This window comes from Megachile rotundata, chromosome 4 (genome assembly GCF_050947335.1).
Source record: "Megachile rotundata isolate GNS110a chromosome 4, iyMegRotu1, whole genome shotgun sequence".
NCBI lineage: Eukaryota > Metazoa > Arthropoda > Insecta > Hymenoptera > Megachilidae > Megachile > Megachile rotundata.
The window spans coordinates 15,662,438-15,676,959 of record NC_134986.1 but is presented as its reverse complement, the minus strand read 5'-3'; the positions used below and the strand labels follow the sequence as shown (position 1 = coordinate 15,676,959).

The following is a 14,522-nucleotide window of genomic DNA, read 5'->3' as shown; positions in this document are numbered from 1 at the left end:
GAAACTGAATTTTACAGGAAGTCTATCTTGGAAAACACTGTCCATGGATGATATCGCACCCTTACGACTGGTTTTACCAAGCGCCGGCCATTTTGGTGCTGTGCGTGAACGTGGTGTTCCTGTTCATGATAATGTGGGTGAGTACACACTGCGATTTCATTATCGACTCGGGCAAAACGAGGTTTCGAAGTAAATAATAATAATAGACGGTAGGTCTAGGGTAATGCAATGAGCCGTCTATGTAGTTCATTGATTCAACGCTGCCGCGTGGAGGAGGAAATTAAACCGAGCATCCTTGCTTGAAAAATTAATTAACCCAGAAAATTTACAACGCTTTGAAATAACTTGATGTACTGTTTCTGTGTAGTACATAATTACTTTCCGATTACGGTATGTTGACACTAAATTTATCAACGCGATCGAAACGTTGAACAAGTTTCTTATTTGGTTTTGGGATGTTTTAAATTTTTTCGAGATTCAAGATTTTTGTATGCTCGTTTTTATGATTGAAGTGAGGAATTGTTGTGGAGAGTGTGTTGAGGACACTGATGTGCTGTTGGTGATTTGGGGGTGTAGGAATTTGGGGATGTAGGGAATTGGGAATATATAGAAATTTGGAAGCTCAGAGATGTGGGGATAAATAGATTTGGAGGTGAATGGAATTGGAAGTGTAGGGATGTGAAGGTGTAGAATTGGGGAATGTGGAAATTATAGAATATGGGAATTGGGGAATGTGGAAATTGGAGAATATGGGAATTGGGGAATGTTGGAATTGGGGAATGTGGGGATTGGGGAATGAGGGAATTGGGGAATGTGGAATTGGGGAGTGTGGAATTGGGAAATGTGGGAATTGCAAAATGTGGAATTGGGGCATGTGGAAATTGGGGAGTGTGGAATTGGGAAATGTGGAATTGAGGCATGTGGAAATTGGGGAGTGTGGAATTGGGAAATGTGGGGATTGGGGAATGTGGAATTGGGGAGTGTGGTATTGGGAAATGTGGGAATGGAGAAATGTGGAATTGAGGAATGTGGGAGTAGGGAAATGTGGAATTGGGGAATGTGGGAATAAAGAAATGTGGAAATGGGAAATGTGGAAATTGGGGAATGTGTAATTAGGGAATGTGGAAATTTAAGGGTGTGCAAATATATAAATACAGTAATTCACTGTACAATAATTCTTCAACAAGAAAATTCAAGTATAGAAATATTCAGACTCCCAAAAATTGAAGAACGTGAAAAATTGCAAGCTCTAAAATTTATACAGATCTCTAAAAGTCCTCTGACATACATACTCCCAAAGATAACGCCTAACCTTTTCACATAAATCACAATTTCCATTATCATCATATCACATTCCATAATCCTAACCTTCTAAAAGTTACGACTACATCCATAATCTCGATCGTGATATTTAATACATCATACTCTCAATTTTGACCTTTACCTATCGCCAGCAAGATAATGTTAATAAAATTAATTAAACTTGCTGTCTCGGTATTTAAAATTTGTCTTTCCTGTTGATCAAACGAATTGGCCTCATTTTTTCTCAGGAGATAACTGCATCTGTGTTAATCAACGTTAGTAATTTCCTCTTCGTCCTCTCCGGTGTTTCTTAACTTGCATTCAAGAAAAAGTGCTAAAGAAAGTCTGCCCATGCTTCATTACTCCTTAAAGCGTGTTTCTTCGACTCTGCTTCGGACTCGGTAATCGATTTATAATAGTCACTTTTCTCCCGCTCACATTTTTTCAAACACCTTGAAATGTTTAACTTATCGAAGCAGAAGTTGTTCGTTTTCCTTTTAACGCCTCTGCGTTCGAACAATTAACCCATTATGACATTAATCACAACCCTGGCATGAATTACGGGCAATTTAACGCGTGGGAAATCTGAATTGATAATCTCACTTAATCATCGTAATTAAGTAAGTTGGTTGATAGAGTTTGGTAGTGGAGAAATTTCAAGATGTAGGGATTTAAGGGATGAGGAATTGGTGAATGTGGAATGTGGACTATTTTAGCTAAGATCAGAGTTCTTATCGGCTTAACATCTGAGACACTCCCCATAAGGGAGTCAAAATATTAAATGACTTTTTGATAACAGTGGAACTCTGGAGCTTGCACCGAGTTCGACTTGTAGATTTGGGAATGTCGAAATTGGGGAGTGTAGAATTGGGAAATGTGATAATTGGGGAATGTGGGAATTGGGGAATGTGGAATTGGGGAATGAGGAAATTGGAGAGTGTGGAATTGGGGAATGTGGAAATTGGAGAATGTGGAATTGGGAAATGTAGGAATTGGGGAATGTGGGAATTGGGATATGTGGGAAATGGGAAATGTGGGAATTGGAGAATGTGGGAATTGGAGTATGTGGAATTGGGGAATGTGGAAATTGGAGAATGTGGAATTGGGAAATGTAGGAATTGGGGAATGTGGGAATTGGGATATGTGGGAAATGGGAAATGTGGGAATTGAGAAATGTGGGAATTGGAGAATGTAGGTATTGGGTGATGTGGAATAGGGGAATGTGGGAATTGGGTGATGTGGAATAGGAGAATGTGGAATTGGACAATGTGGGAATTGGGGAATGTGAAAATTAGAGAGTGTGGAATTGGGAAATGTGGGAATTGAGGAATGTGGAATTAGGGAATGTAGGAATTGGGGTATCAATAATCACCAATAACTACCAATTCACCCCCACAATAAAAAACCAAACTAAATTAAATTAAAAAAAATGTACATAAAATTTATGCATGACTCTTGTTTGTCACAGGTGCTAATAACGAAGCTATGGTCAGCAAACAACGCAGAAACTCAACAGTATCGAAAAGCTAGCAAAGCTTTGCTGGTGTTAATACCGCTGTTGGGTGTAACTTATGTGCTGGTACTAACCGGACCAACCGAGGGTCAGGTTGCTAATGCATTCTTCTACTCTCGTGCTGCATTACTTTCGTCGCAGGTAATGCAACAGTACCGAGGTATTCCCTTTCAAAGCAAACTTCCGTGTGCAAGAAGTTGAAAACAGGCCGTCGTCCTTTTACCTTGATCAAACATTGATACGCTTTGAAATTTTACTTCGCATTTGTCGACGTTGCTGTATAATCGCTCTTTAATATTCCGCACACGTAGCAAAAGTCCTTTTGCATAACTTTTCCGGGAAGAGATGACTTTTAATCCGATGAAAATTCTCTTGTGACACGACAAAAATATATTCCGTTCCATTAACTCTTCTTTGAATTATGGACGCTCTTGCCGTGCTCTCTCAAGTTTTAATATTAACTCGTTTTACGCTGGGGTTCAAGGCTCTTGTGTTCGTGGATTTTTGGGTTTTTGGGGCTTTGGATTTGTGGATTTGCGGATTTTTGGTTTTTGAGGTTTCAAAGTTGCCGGATTTCTGAATTACTAGATTTACAGATTTTCAGATTTCTAGATTTCCACGTTCCCCAATTCCACACTCCCCAATTTCCACATTCCCCAATTCCCACATTCCTCAATTCCTCATTTCCCAATTTCCACATTCCCCAATTCCCACATTCTCCAATTCCACACTCCCCAATTTCCATATTCCTCAATTCCTCATTTCCCATTTCCCACATTCTCCAATTCCCACATTCTCCCATTCCCACATTCCCCAATTCCCACATTCCCCAATTCCCACATTCCCCAATTCCCACATTCCCCAATTCCACATTCCCCAATTCCCACATTCCCCAATTCCTCATTTCCCAATTTCCACATTCCCCAATTCCCACATTCTCCAATTCTCATATTCTCCAATTCCACACTCCCCAATTTCCACATTCACCGATTCCTACATTCCCCAATTCCACACTCCCCAATTCCCACGTTCCCCAACTTCCACATTCCTCAATTTCCATATTCCCCAATTCCACATTTCCCAATTCCATACTCCCCAATTTCCACATTCCCCAATTCTAGATCCCCAACATTCCACATTCTTCACATTTCACCTTTTTCATATTCCTCATACCTCGCATTCCACAATTCTCACATTCCGCATTTCTAACATTCTACATTCTTCGCATTCCTCACATTCCACATTCCCAACCTTCTACATTCTCCATTTCCAAAATACCCAATTCTCAAATTAGAAAATAACTTTCTAGTTTAACAACCTTGAAACTTGAAACCCCAAAAATTTGAAATTCATAAATTCTCCATAACCGTAGATTTTGAAAACACTTGACTAACGCTTGACTAATTTTCAGGGCCTGTTCGTGGCGATGTTTTACTGTTTCCTGAACACCGAAGTTCAAAACACAGTAAAACACCACATCGAACGATGGACCACTGCCCGTGATCTGGATACCGAAAGAAGGTATTATAACAATTGCTCCCCCCGTTCGGGAACAGAAAGTATAAGGTACAATTATTTTCCCTTACTTTCTAATCAGAAATTCTTTACAGTAGTATGATAACAGTTAAACATGTACAAATTTTACTATTTAAATAAACTTTGTGATAAATGGTTAACTAATTATTCGTTTTAATGGTATTGTATGAGCAGACTATTATACTTGTAACTCGATATAATTATAATTTATAAAGTGCAGTAGCTTTATTTCGCAATTTTATATTTTAATTTGAAAATATGGGTGAAGTTATGGACTGTGTAGCTATCGATTATAAATAGGAGCAAAATTTGTCTTCAAATCAATTTTATCGTCAAATAAAATATTAAAATAAATAGATTCGTACTTGGACAAATTTTTACCTAGACATAATTTATATTTAAACAAATTGACATTTATAGTCATACAAGTTTATATTTATACTTTTAGATCAATTTTATTATGCCACTTCAGATTTTAGATTTATTTTTACACAAATATCAATAAATATAATAGTTTCTCTCTATGGGGTAGCAAACATATTTTGTCATAAGAGTACAAGATAATTTTCTAAAAATAAATAATTCACTTTAGTAATACTTATGTAAATTAATACGTTATCTAAAAATTGTCCTTAATGTTTTCTTCTTTCAGTTATTCGTTTATATTAAATTCGTGATGTCACCGCCACTCAGCGCGTTAACCACTGGACACGTAGACTTTCTGATTTACAGATTACATTGTCCCCCGTCGAATCCGTACAGAAAAAGGAACTCGTCTGTAAGCGAGACGACGACCACCACCGTGATAGGGTTCAATTCGACCACCACGTTCCTAGACAAATCGAAGAAGCCGATCTCGGAGGATCTTAACGAATAAGAATCCGTGTATCTAGTCTTTTCGACGAATCGAATTAGAAGGTAATACCTCGTCTAAACACGCCAGTTCCTAAACTTATTTCTGAAACTTGTTTAAAGAAACGTGAATCGAGGGAGAAAGCAAATTCTAATATAGTGTGAATCCATTCGTTGGATTTTATCTTTTATAGAAAGTAATTGAAAGATGGTTGAAATTTGAATGAATTCTACGGAGACTTCACAGCGTTTAGGCTATTTATTCGAAACTTATATAGAAAAATATATTTATAAAGCTGTCGTTAAGGAATATTCTTTCGCATTTCGAAACATCGTTTCACTCCTTCGACTCGATATTCCCATGAAATTAAACAGAAACAGGCGTCATTCTGCTTTGACTAAAATGTTTAATAATATTTACAGATTTGTTTGTAAGCAGTCTTAATTTATACATAGAAGAGATTTGTTACAGAAGGAATTTTTTTAATTTACTAAGTCAGCACTGTTTTGTTAATATTTTATATTATCTGCCATCTATGCAAGCATCTTGCAAGCTAATTACTTTTACTATACTGACACAAAACAGAGCTCAAATAACAAAGCGCAGGTAAATTAATAAATATAAAATTGAGTATAATACAATTATAACTTGTTATGTACAACTAGCTGGTTATTTACTGAAAATATTAACCCTTAGTACTTGGTTATCAGCAAAGATATTTTTGCTGTAATTAGATATCAATTTTAAAACTTTTCAGCTAAAAAGTTTTATGAATTCACTATGTCTCTGTTATCAACTCTAGTGTCTGCTATGTGTACACACCATATGCACTATAGATTTAGTAGAAAAATATTTACTTCAAATTGTTGTGCCAAACTGAATAGTAAGTGTGAGTCACACTATACATTTAGTTAAGAGATATTTATTTCAAATTATTGTATCAAACTGAATGCTGACTATGCGTCACACTATACATTTAATTAAAAAATATTTATTTCAAATTATTGTACCAAACTGAATAGTGACTATGCGTCATACTATAGATTCAGTTAAAAAATATTTACTTCAAACTATTGTACCAAACTGAATAGTTAGTATGCGTCACACTATACATTTAGTTAAATAATATTTATTTTAAATTATTGTATCAAACTGAATAGTGAGTATGCGTCACACTATAAATTTAACTAAACAATATTTATTTCAAATAGTAATACCATACTGAATAATGAGTATGAGTCACCTCCCAAGTGCAAAGGGTTAATTTCACTACATATATACATATTACATTTCCACACAAAAAATTATTCTAAACATTTTAAGTGAAAGTAGAATGACTAATATTTACAAGAAGGAGAATATCGATGGAGGACACAATGGTTGGTGAAATTAAAAAAAAAGAACCCTAAAGTATGCGATGGTGCATTCAATATTTTATTTTAAGTTATTTGTATTTAAAAAAAATACAATGCCCTCTCGTACTCTCCCATTCATTCCTTGCTTCATTCATGCCTGACCACTTTCACGTTTCTTCCATTCAATGTTTCTTTTTGTTCCCTTTTTCATTTTATTTCTTTTTCACCCAAGAAACAAACGCGTTCGCGCCGACGGGAAATCGATTTCTCTTTTTTTTTTAACACTACGACATTCCTCAAACTTCCACGAGCGGACTCCTGTAAAAAAGAAAAATTCGTGAGATGATGTTTCTTGTCGACCAAACGGGGGAACATTTGTATAATATCGAACTGTTTTGAACAGTCTAATTAGAACTGCTGTAGATTTTGAATTATACGGGCAGTATTGCTACCATTGGCGTAAGTAGAATTTTTCTGTTTCAAAAAAATTTAAATATGGGGATTGAGATTTCGGAAATTTGCAGATTTGGGGTTGAGAATTTGGAGACTTGGAAATTTAGAAGATTCAAAATATGAGAACTTGAATGTTGAGAAGATGGAGAATTTGGAAATTGAAGATATGAAAATTTGAAAATTTGAAAATTTGAAAATTTGAAAATTTGAAAATTTGAAAATTAAAAATTTGGAAATTGAAGATTTGAAAATTTGGAAATTCGAGAGATTGAAAATTTGGAAATTTGGAAATTGAGAAGGTGGAAATTTGAAAAATAAAAAATTTGGGAATTGAGGATTTGAAAATTTTAAAATTAAAAATTTAAAAATTCATAAAACTAAAAATTTGAAAATTCAAAAAATAAAAAATTGAAAATTTGCATTTTGAACAATTACTACATACGCCAATGATTGCCACATTCAAATTTGAAATCTAAACTGGGTAAAAATTAAAATTAACTTTATTTCCACAGTTCATATTTATTTTTTACCCAGTTCCAAGATCAAAAGAGAAAGAAACGATTGTGAGAAATAATTGTATACTGATCGACGTGGTATATTGCAAATTTCTTATCGAATTTTCCGTTCGCTTAATTCTAGAAATTATTTAAAATAATAATAACTTCTCCAAAGAAACCAAAAAAATAACAAACGTAAGTTAAAGTTTGAAAGAAATATTGTATTTGCCAAGTGCCAAAAATCGTGAAAGAGAGAATTTATTATTATAATAAATTGTTAATATAGAAACGTTTATTTCGACTTAATTGTAAGCGCGAGAACTTTATTAAGTATCGAAAATATATTGTAAATATATTATGTATATTATTAACAATCGCTTCTATAAAAAGTTTGGGTGTTGCCCAAAACAGAGTGTACATATCACTAGAGATCTTCATTTCAACGTTTCCGTGATGTTGTCAAAGAGTAACTACTGTATTTTACATGTATTATCAAGATTTATAAAAATGTAATTACACAGAATTATATGTGTATGAGTGTGCACGTATCTTTATCGAGTTCTAAAGAGAAAATTTCTATTAACGGAAGTGTGTCGTAACCAAAAAAAGGGATATACGTATATTATGCCCAAAAGTAACGGAGGGAACTCGTTACTCGAGGTACAAATTTCGTCCAAAGATCTAGAAGTGGCAGTTGTTAAAAACTACTAGGTAAAAGACCGAAGAAAATCGTACCTGATATATCGTAAAAGTTTATTTTAAGGATTTTTTACTATAATTAAAACCAACTCGTATTTTATACAGATTCAAATTTAAGATAAATTCATCGATCCAGTGTTGATGATCTAAACATTTGATGTCAGATCAGTGATGGACATTTGCCGAATTTCTAAATTTCCAGAAACCTCCACATTGTTCAAATTCCTAAACTTCCTAAATCCTAGCACCGGTGCCAGTAAGCTCATCAACATGCACTTAATCTGTCCATCATTGAGATAGATACATCAAGTTAGAAAAATAAAAATACACCAAAAAGTATTAAGCACATTAGTGATCAGTTAATATAATGCCTTAAACAATTTGCTGAACAATATTTATGTACAATATAAAATTTGTAAAATCTTGTTAATTTTTTTAGTAAATTTCATTTCTTTTTTTAAATTAACATTATGTAAGATGTCGAATAGTGGTAAAAAGAGATGCATTAAAAAAGTAGCGATAAGCAAAATGATCTTTGGACCTCGGTAGCACTAACGCTTAATATATTTACTTTACTATGCATCAGGCAACTCGAGAGTGTTTATTAAATAACTTCGTATATACACATTTGTATAGGGGCAAATTAGATAAAAATTGTGAATGGTATTATTCGATGTATCGTCGTTTTAAACTACCATTTAATATACCTACTGACATATAAACACAGTTCTACTAAGGCAATAAGTCTTATTTCGATTTAAATTGAACTAAATTATTCTGCTATGATAAATCTATTCGGCAGAAATTGTTAAATGCTATTATACACTACGTTCAGCTGTCGGTGAAACCACGGTTTCCAGTGAAAGAAATTCGTTAAAATGTTTGTATGGTCACCAAAAAGGAGACTAGTTAGCAGCATAGTGTTCAGTTATTGTTACTACTTATGTTCGACAAAATAAAATTTGAAAAAAAGAGAAAAAGCATTTGAATAGAATTCGGAAATATATGGTAAAATGTATACAAAGCAAGGAAATATAATCTTGTACGTGGAATGTTCATACGAAAAGAACTAAAAGCATTCAAACGAAAAGACGGTACTACTTTTGAAATTACGAAATGAATCGGTAATTATATTACAAATTTTATGAGTATGAATGATCTTTTCTTTTCTTTACATTCACTGATAATTTAATATTACATTAACAACTGCGTACTGTTCATATTGTTACCGTGTCCACGTTTATGTAAGACCTAACAATACTTTGTACAAGTTTTATGATACAAATATATTACGACAATTCAGTTTATATACCATACAACATTATACTTTTAGTATTACACCTTTCATTATGAATCTTATTAAGTGATAATAAATGTCGTAATGTCAAATTCAAAAGTTCAAAGTACCGTGTGGTACTGGGAAAAATAGACATCTACACATTTATGCACCTCCATCAACAAACATACTTCACACCTATTCATTTTGAAGGTATTAACCTCGAAGTATCCTCGTGGTTCTGGTACTTTGGTTTTCCATGAGTGAATGGTAAATATCTATATTTGATCATATGCTGGAAATAAATTTATATCAAATTATACTTTGTTGCTTTGATAGCTTCAATATTGAGCTAACATAAAAATGATAAATATGAATTACCTTTATCTGACGCTTCATCGTAATGCAAAATAGTGTTATAAAGTACATTACTAGTATGGGCCAAAATACTGGTATATTAAAGCAATCGAACATAGTACATATCATAGCTATAATTGTGGATTTCATCACAGAGTACCAGAATTTAAATTCGGGCAATCTCCTAATAAATGGCCTAAATTCTTCATTGGATCTTGTAGGTAACTCTGGTCCTTCACCATCTGCTAAGAAACTTGGATTTAAGACGTGTTTTGAATATAACATTACAATATTAAAAATGACAATTTACTACAATAATATTCTACCGTTGTAAGTTCTATCTTTATGCTATACCCATTACTTCTGTACCCCAGAATACTTTTACAGGTACCTACCATCAAAATCCATTGCAGGATCAATTTTTGGAGTAAGGAATGCTATGAATAAATTCAGATGATAAATTCCTAATGCATATGTGACGATATACCACCCCTATAAACATAACAATATGAACATATATCACTACTTCTTCACCAACAAACAAAGTTATATTCTTTTAAATGAAAAGCAACTTACCTGTGAAAGGAATATACGCAGAATAAAAAGAAACACTAACAATGAAGCGAATGTCCATCTTGACACTACATGGGGGGTCCATAGATCTAAATATCTTTGATATATCTGCAACATGAGAATATTTGATAATGTAAAATAATTTCAAAAAACAACAATCACATTGATTCTTAACACTGAAACTATCAAACTAGTCAACTAGAGAAATAATTTTGATCTACATCAGTATATAAAAAATTGTAATAAATGCTAATAAAAGATATAAAAAATTGTAAAAAAAATTAAGTTTCATGAAAATATACCTGTGATATTCTTCCTAATCCTTGACTAAACACATTTCGTCTTGCAGGACCACCCAGATGCTCATCTTGCATCATTTTACTTCCCTACAAAAATATTTGATTTAAAGTAATGAGTCATGTGATGGAAATAAACATACTAGGTTACTAAACATAAAATATTACTAATAAATGAAACTGTAATCTGTAAAATATTAATCAAGAAAGTATTAAAAATGAAACTAACACCTTTTTAGACTAATAAATAAAAACTTGTAACTTTTTATTTTATTTATTACAGAGTTGTTATAATTCAACATAAGTTACATTAACATGATGTAATTACAATAAACTACAATTACAACTTTAATTAATCATCTATCACAACATTAATTACATTTGCTGCACACCCTATTAAACATATTTTTATAAATAAATTACACAAAAGAAATGTAATAAGTTGTACAAGTAACAGTAATAAATTCTCTGGATACAAATATATTTGATAGGAACAAATGGAAAACTTGGATGTGTGAAAGTGTTCACCTTAGAACTTCAATTTACTGTTAGACAAGATAAACGAAATAAAACTGATTATTATAACGATTTCAAGGTTGTTTGAATATAAGCTTTCAAAGTAACACTTTAATTAGACCTTTGCACTAATAATGTATGACCGAAATAAAATTTTAGATCCAAATCAATTGTTCAGATTCTTCACATTTTTATAATGTCTGAAATAATAGTGTTCTAAATTAATAGTATCTTTACGAGCTTCTAATAACATCCGATGAATTGAATGATATGCACATAACCTCTTCGTCGCACGATTATCATAAGTATGACGACAAATCCGCGATATTTCTGTAACAATTATAATAAATACAACTTGCCTAAGGTATTTATACGTTTTCAGTCGATCTTCGCGATCAAGTCGCTAATTATTTGGTTAAAAAAAATAACACGTCACAACATTAATGGCATACTATGATCAGATTGTACCATAGAATTTGCAAGGTGCTTCAACTTATCTACTGTATTGTGTCACAAGAGCGAACATCAAATCTGATCCTTATGTAACGAATGATAATAATTCATAATCAATCTCATTGGCGATATGTTTACATTAAAATTTCTGATGGAATCTTTTGGAACACATAATCACAATTGAATTACTTCATCATCGTTTTGAATATATTAATTTTTTAAATATGGATGCTTATCTTTTCATACATTTATTCAATATCCACATTATGTCTGAATAAATGGACTATTTAATTATTACGCTCATTGTTAGGATTTTTTTTATTTTATTAAAATTAAGAATTGGGTGTTAACCGGGTGATGAGTTGTACTGACCGGATTTAAGTTGAATTGAATTAATTTGAATTACATTTCGGCGGAGCTGCTATTAGAGTCTGTGAGATCCAGACAAAAATTTTTATTATTTTCGATGCTATTAGAAATTTGCAAGTTTAAAATTTCGAAAACCTTTACGTTTTTCTATTTAAAAATTAATGAATCTAAAAATTTTTAAATTTGAAAGTTTCACGTTTAAAACAAGTGCCACGTTTACATAATGCTAATATCGATACTTGATTTTCATAAATTTGATTAATTTACATAAAGATCATTATATTATGACTTTTGTTCTGTGTCCCGCAAACTCTAGCAACAGTTCTGCATTTATTAACGTAACAGTTGCATTAATAAGTCTGTCATCGAAAAAACAGTAATCGTATGTTTGAATATTTTAAATCGAAATTCAATTTCTGTTTGAAATTTGAATCCATAACGATATAAAATGTAGGTATCTGTATCGTCCTGAAGAGATATCGAAGAATAAAATCAAGTGAAAGATCATATTTATTCGAACTAATATATTATCATAACTAATGTTCTATATTTGTAAATAAAATAAAACGTTTATTTATTATATATGTGTAATAAGCAAGCAAAATTTGAAAAAAAATCGGATGGGCTGTCAGAAAATGATGTCTTTTCGAACGAAAGCACTTACTAAACGTTAAAATTCTTATTTTTAGAATAGAAGACTGTGCAACTGACAAAAGCGCGGCGCCATATTGCATGCTTGTGTTTGGTTACTGTTCTGGCGCGTGGTCGAGAATTGTTGTATTTAATTAACTATCATGTCCGATAATCAGGTAAACTTCTTTATTTTTTCGAAAATTTTGCTGCTCTGTATTTCGCGATATAAATATGGTGTAACATTTCAAATGTTCAATCATACTTTGAGTCTAATCGGTCTAACCTTGCGTATTAGGAACAAAAACCCGAAGCCGGCCCAGGGGACGCGAATTCCGAATACATCAAGCTTAAAGTCGTTGGAAATGTAAGAACTTAGGGTGTTATGTTTTACATTAACATGTTCATTTAGTGACCCTTTATGACCGGCTTCATCGTTTTAATTTTTTTTTAGGACAGCAATGAAATTCACTTTAGGGTAAAGATGACCACTCAAATGGGTAAACTCAAGAAATCATATAGTGATCGTGTGGTTAGTTTTTCTTTCAAAATAAGCATGTATTTAAATAATATAAACGAGTTCTCTTGATCTACTGTTGTAATCTATACATAACTATTCAACAAATCAACATAAATAATTTTTAATATTTATGCTCTAGATAATTGATAATTTATATATATATAGAATGCAAGTAAAAATAAAAAGTTTTAACTCATATTTCTTATTAAAATTATGGAATATTTTGTATAATCACAGAAGTATATTTTATGATCAGATATATGCTGGAACTTAATAGCTAAGTATCAACAGTAACGTTACAGTTTACATGTATTAAAATTAAAAAGTGTTTTTCAAAGAGTTAGTGTTATTTGCATTTTGTACATATAAAAGGGGAATTATAAATTATTCAATTTTGTTTAGGGTGTACCTATGACATCGCTTAGGTTTCTGTTTGATGGCAAAAGAATTAATGATGATGAAACACCAAAGCAGGTAAATGTTAATTTTAAAATGTTTAACTTAAATCTTCTGGAAGCATAGCAAGAATACATTAAGCTATTGTAAAATAATGTAATCTTTGAAAATATGAATATTATTAATGATAACAAGTTTGTTAATTATTTACTGTTTTCTCTTATGCATAACACAGTGAATTATCTTAGATAAATGTATGATATGAGAATGTCCCACAATGCATAATTTATCTTTTCAGTTGGAAATGGAAAATGATGATGTTATTGAGGTATACCAAGAACAAACAGGTGGTCACTACTGAAGAATTTGGACCTACTATTCAGTTTTAACATCTTTTAAAGTGAAAGTGACTATCATAAACAAATGGACAAGTTTATCGGTATATATATGTATGTTAAAAAAAAATATGTAATAATTTGGTTTTTTTACGTAATATTTTGATGTGCTGTTCTACATTCCTGTAACATGGCAAGTTTAAGGACCATCAGCAGTTAGTTTCATACATTGTATACATTTATCCACTTGAAGCAAAGCAAAAAAAAATAATGGAAATGAAAATAGAAAAAGGAATTATGCCTTAAAGTCGTGAATTTTGTCCATTAATTATAACTAGCAATGCATTTGCATTCTACACATTTTGAATTACTAGATTTAGATCGCGAGAATTTCAAACAATAAAGTTTTAGGTTCGTTATTAAACAATCGTAAATATTGTATAATGTGAACATGATTTCACAAAATTATTGCGTTTAAGGTACATCTATAATAAAAGAAATAATTGTAATATTTTCCTTTTGCCTTTTTAATGTAACAGTAACACTGATATTTGTAACTTTGAAACTGTACATTTATGATGTCAACAAAATTT

General features: G+C 32.0%; 3 protein-coding genes across 11 annotated transcripts in view; 2 read left to right on the top strand and 1 right to left on the bottom strand.

Moving 5' to 3' along the window:
* The window catches only part of Dh44-R1 (Diuretic hormone 44 receptor 1), a 74,147-nt gene extending 68,412 nt beyond the window's left edge, over positions 1 to 5,735 (top strand). For 2 of the 5 annotated variants that reach the window (XM_012286832.2, XM_076530487.1), the window contains exons 7-10: positions 18 to 137; positions 2,771 to 2,956; positions 4,227 to 4,381; positions 5,084 to 5,735. In XM_012286832.2, coding sequence (XP_012142222.1) covers positions 18 to 137; positions 2,771 to 2,956; positions 4,227 to 4,381; positions 5,084 to 5,228 — 606 coding nt within the window. In that variant the 3' untranslated portion in view covers positions 5,229 to 5,735. Of the gene's footprint in view, positions 1 to 17; positions 138 to 2,770; positions 2,957 to 4,226; positions 4,382 to 5,003 lie in introns of all 5 variants that reach the window. The other 3 variants (XM_076530488.1, XM_076530490.1, XM_076530489.1) reach the window with 3 other exon arrangements.
* Positions 5,736 to 6,615: 880 nt separating this feature from the next.
* On the bottom strand, positions 6,616 to 11,739 carry LOC100881319 (protein RER1). Of its 5 annotated transcripts, none has more exons than XM_012286836.2 (7): positions 11,586 to 11,739; positions 10,717 to 10,800; positions 10,418 to 10,522; positions 10,237 to 10,333; positions 9,866 to 10,086; positions 9,706 to 9,779; positions 6,616 to 6,877 (listed from the first exon to the last, which is right to left on the bottom strand). In XM_012286836.2, the coding sequence occupies exons 2-7, from the start codon at positions 10,789 to 10,791 to the stop codon at positions 6,856 to 6,858; spliced, it is 594 nt and encodes a 197-aa protein (XP_012142226.1). In that variant the 5' UTR covers positions 10,792 to 10,800; positions 11,586 to 11,739; the 3' UTR covers positions 6,616 to 6,855. The 5 variants fall into 5 exon arrangements, with proteins under 5 accessions (XP_012142226.1, XP_012142230.1, XP_012142229.1 ...); XM_012286840.2 differs by having other exon boundaries at positions 9,683 to 9,779; positions 11,586 to 11,738; XM_012286839.2 differs by having other exon boundaries at positions 9,866 to 10,083; positions 11,586 to 11,738.
* A 979-nt stretch (positions 11,740 to 12,718) lies between these two features.
* Positions 12,719 to 14,236, top strand: LOC100881429 (small ubiquitin-related modifier). Its single transcript, XM_003703994.3, has 5 exons — positions 12,719 to 12,857; positions 12,977 to 13,045; positions 13,133 to 13,210; positions 13,601 to 13,672; positions 13,893 to 14,236. Exons 1-5 carry the CDS (start codon positions 12,843 to 12,845, stop codon positions 13,953 to 13,955), a joined length of 297 nt encoding a protein of 98 aa, XP_003704042.1. The 5' UTR covers positions 12,719 to 12,842; the 3' UTR covers positions 13,956 to 14,236.
* The last annotated feature ends 286 nt before the right edge of the window (positions 14,237 to 14,522 follow it).

Coding starts and splice junctions, on each gene's coding strand:
- LOC100881319 (XM_012286836.2), bottom strand. CDS start 10,791: ATGATGCAAGATGAGCATCTGGGTGGTCCTGCAAGACGAAATGTGTTT. Junction 10,334..10,417: donor TGCGTATATTCCTTTCACAG/GTAAGTTGCTTT, acceptor TTATGTTTATAG/GGGTGGTATATCGTCACATA. Junction 9,780..9,865: donor CGATGAAGCGTCAGATAAAG/GTAATTCATATT, acceptor ATTTATTTCCAG/CATATGATCAAATATAGATA.
- LOC100881429 (XM_003703994.3), top strand. Junction 13,046..13,132: donor AGCTTAAAGTCGTTGGAAAT/GTAAGAACTTAG, acceptor ATTTTTTTTTAG/GACAGCAATGAAATTCACTT. Junction 13,211..13,600: donor AATCATATAGTGATCGTGTG/GTTAGTTTTTCT, acceptor AATTTTGTTTAG/GGTGTACCTATGACATCGCT.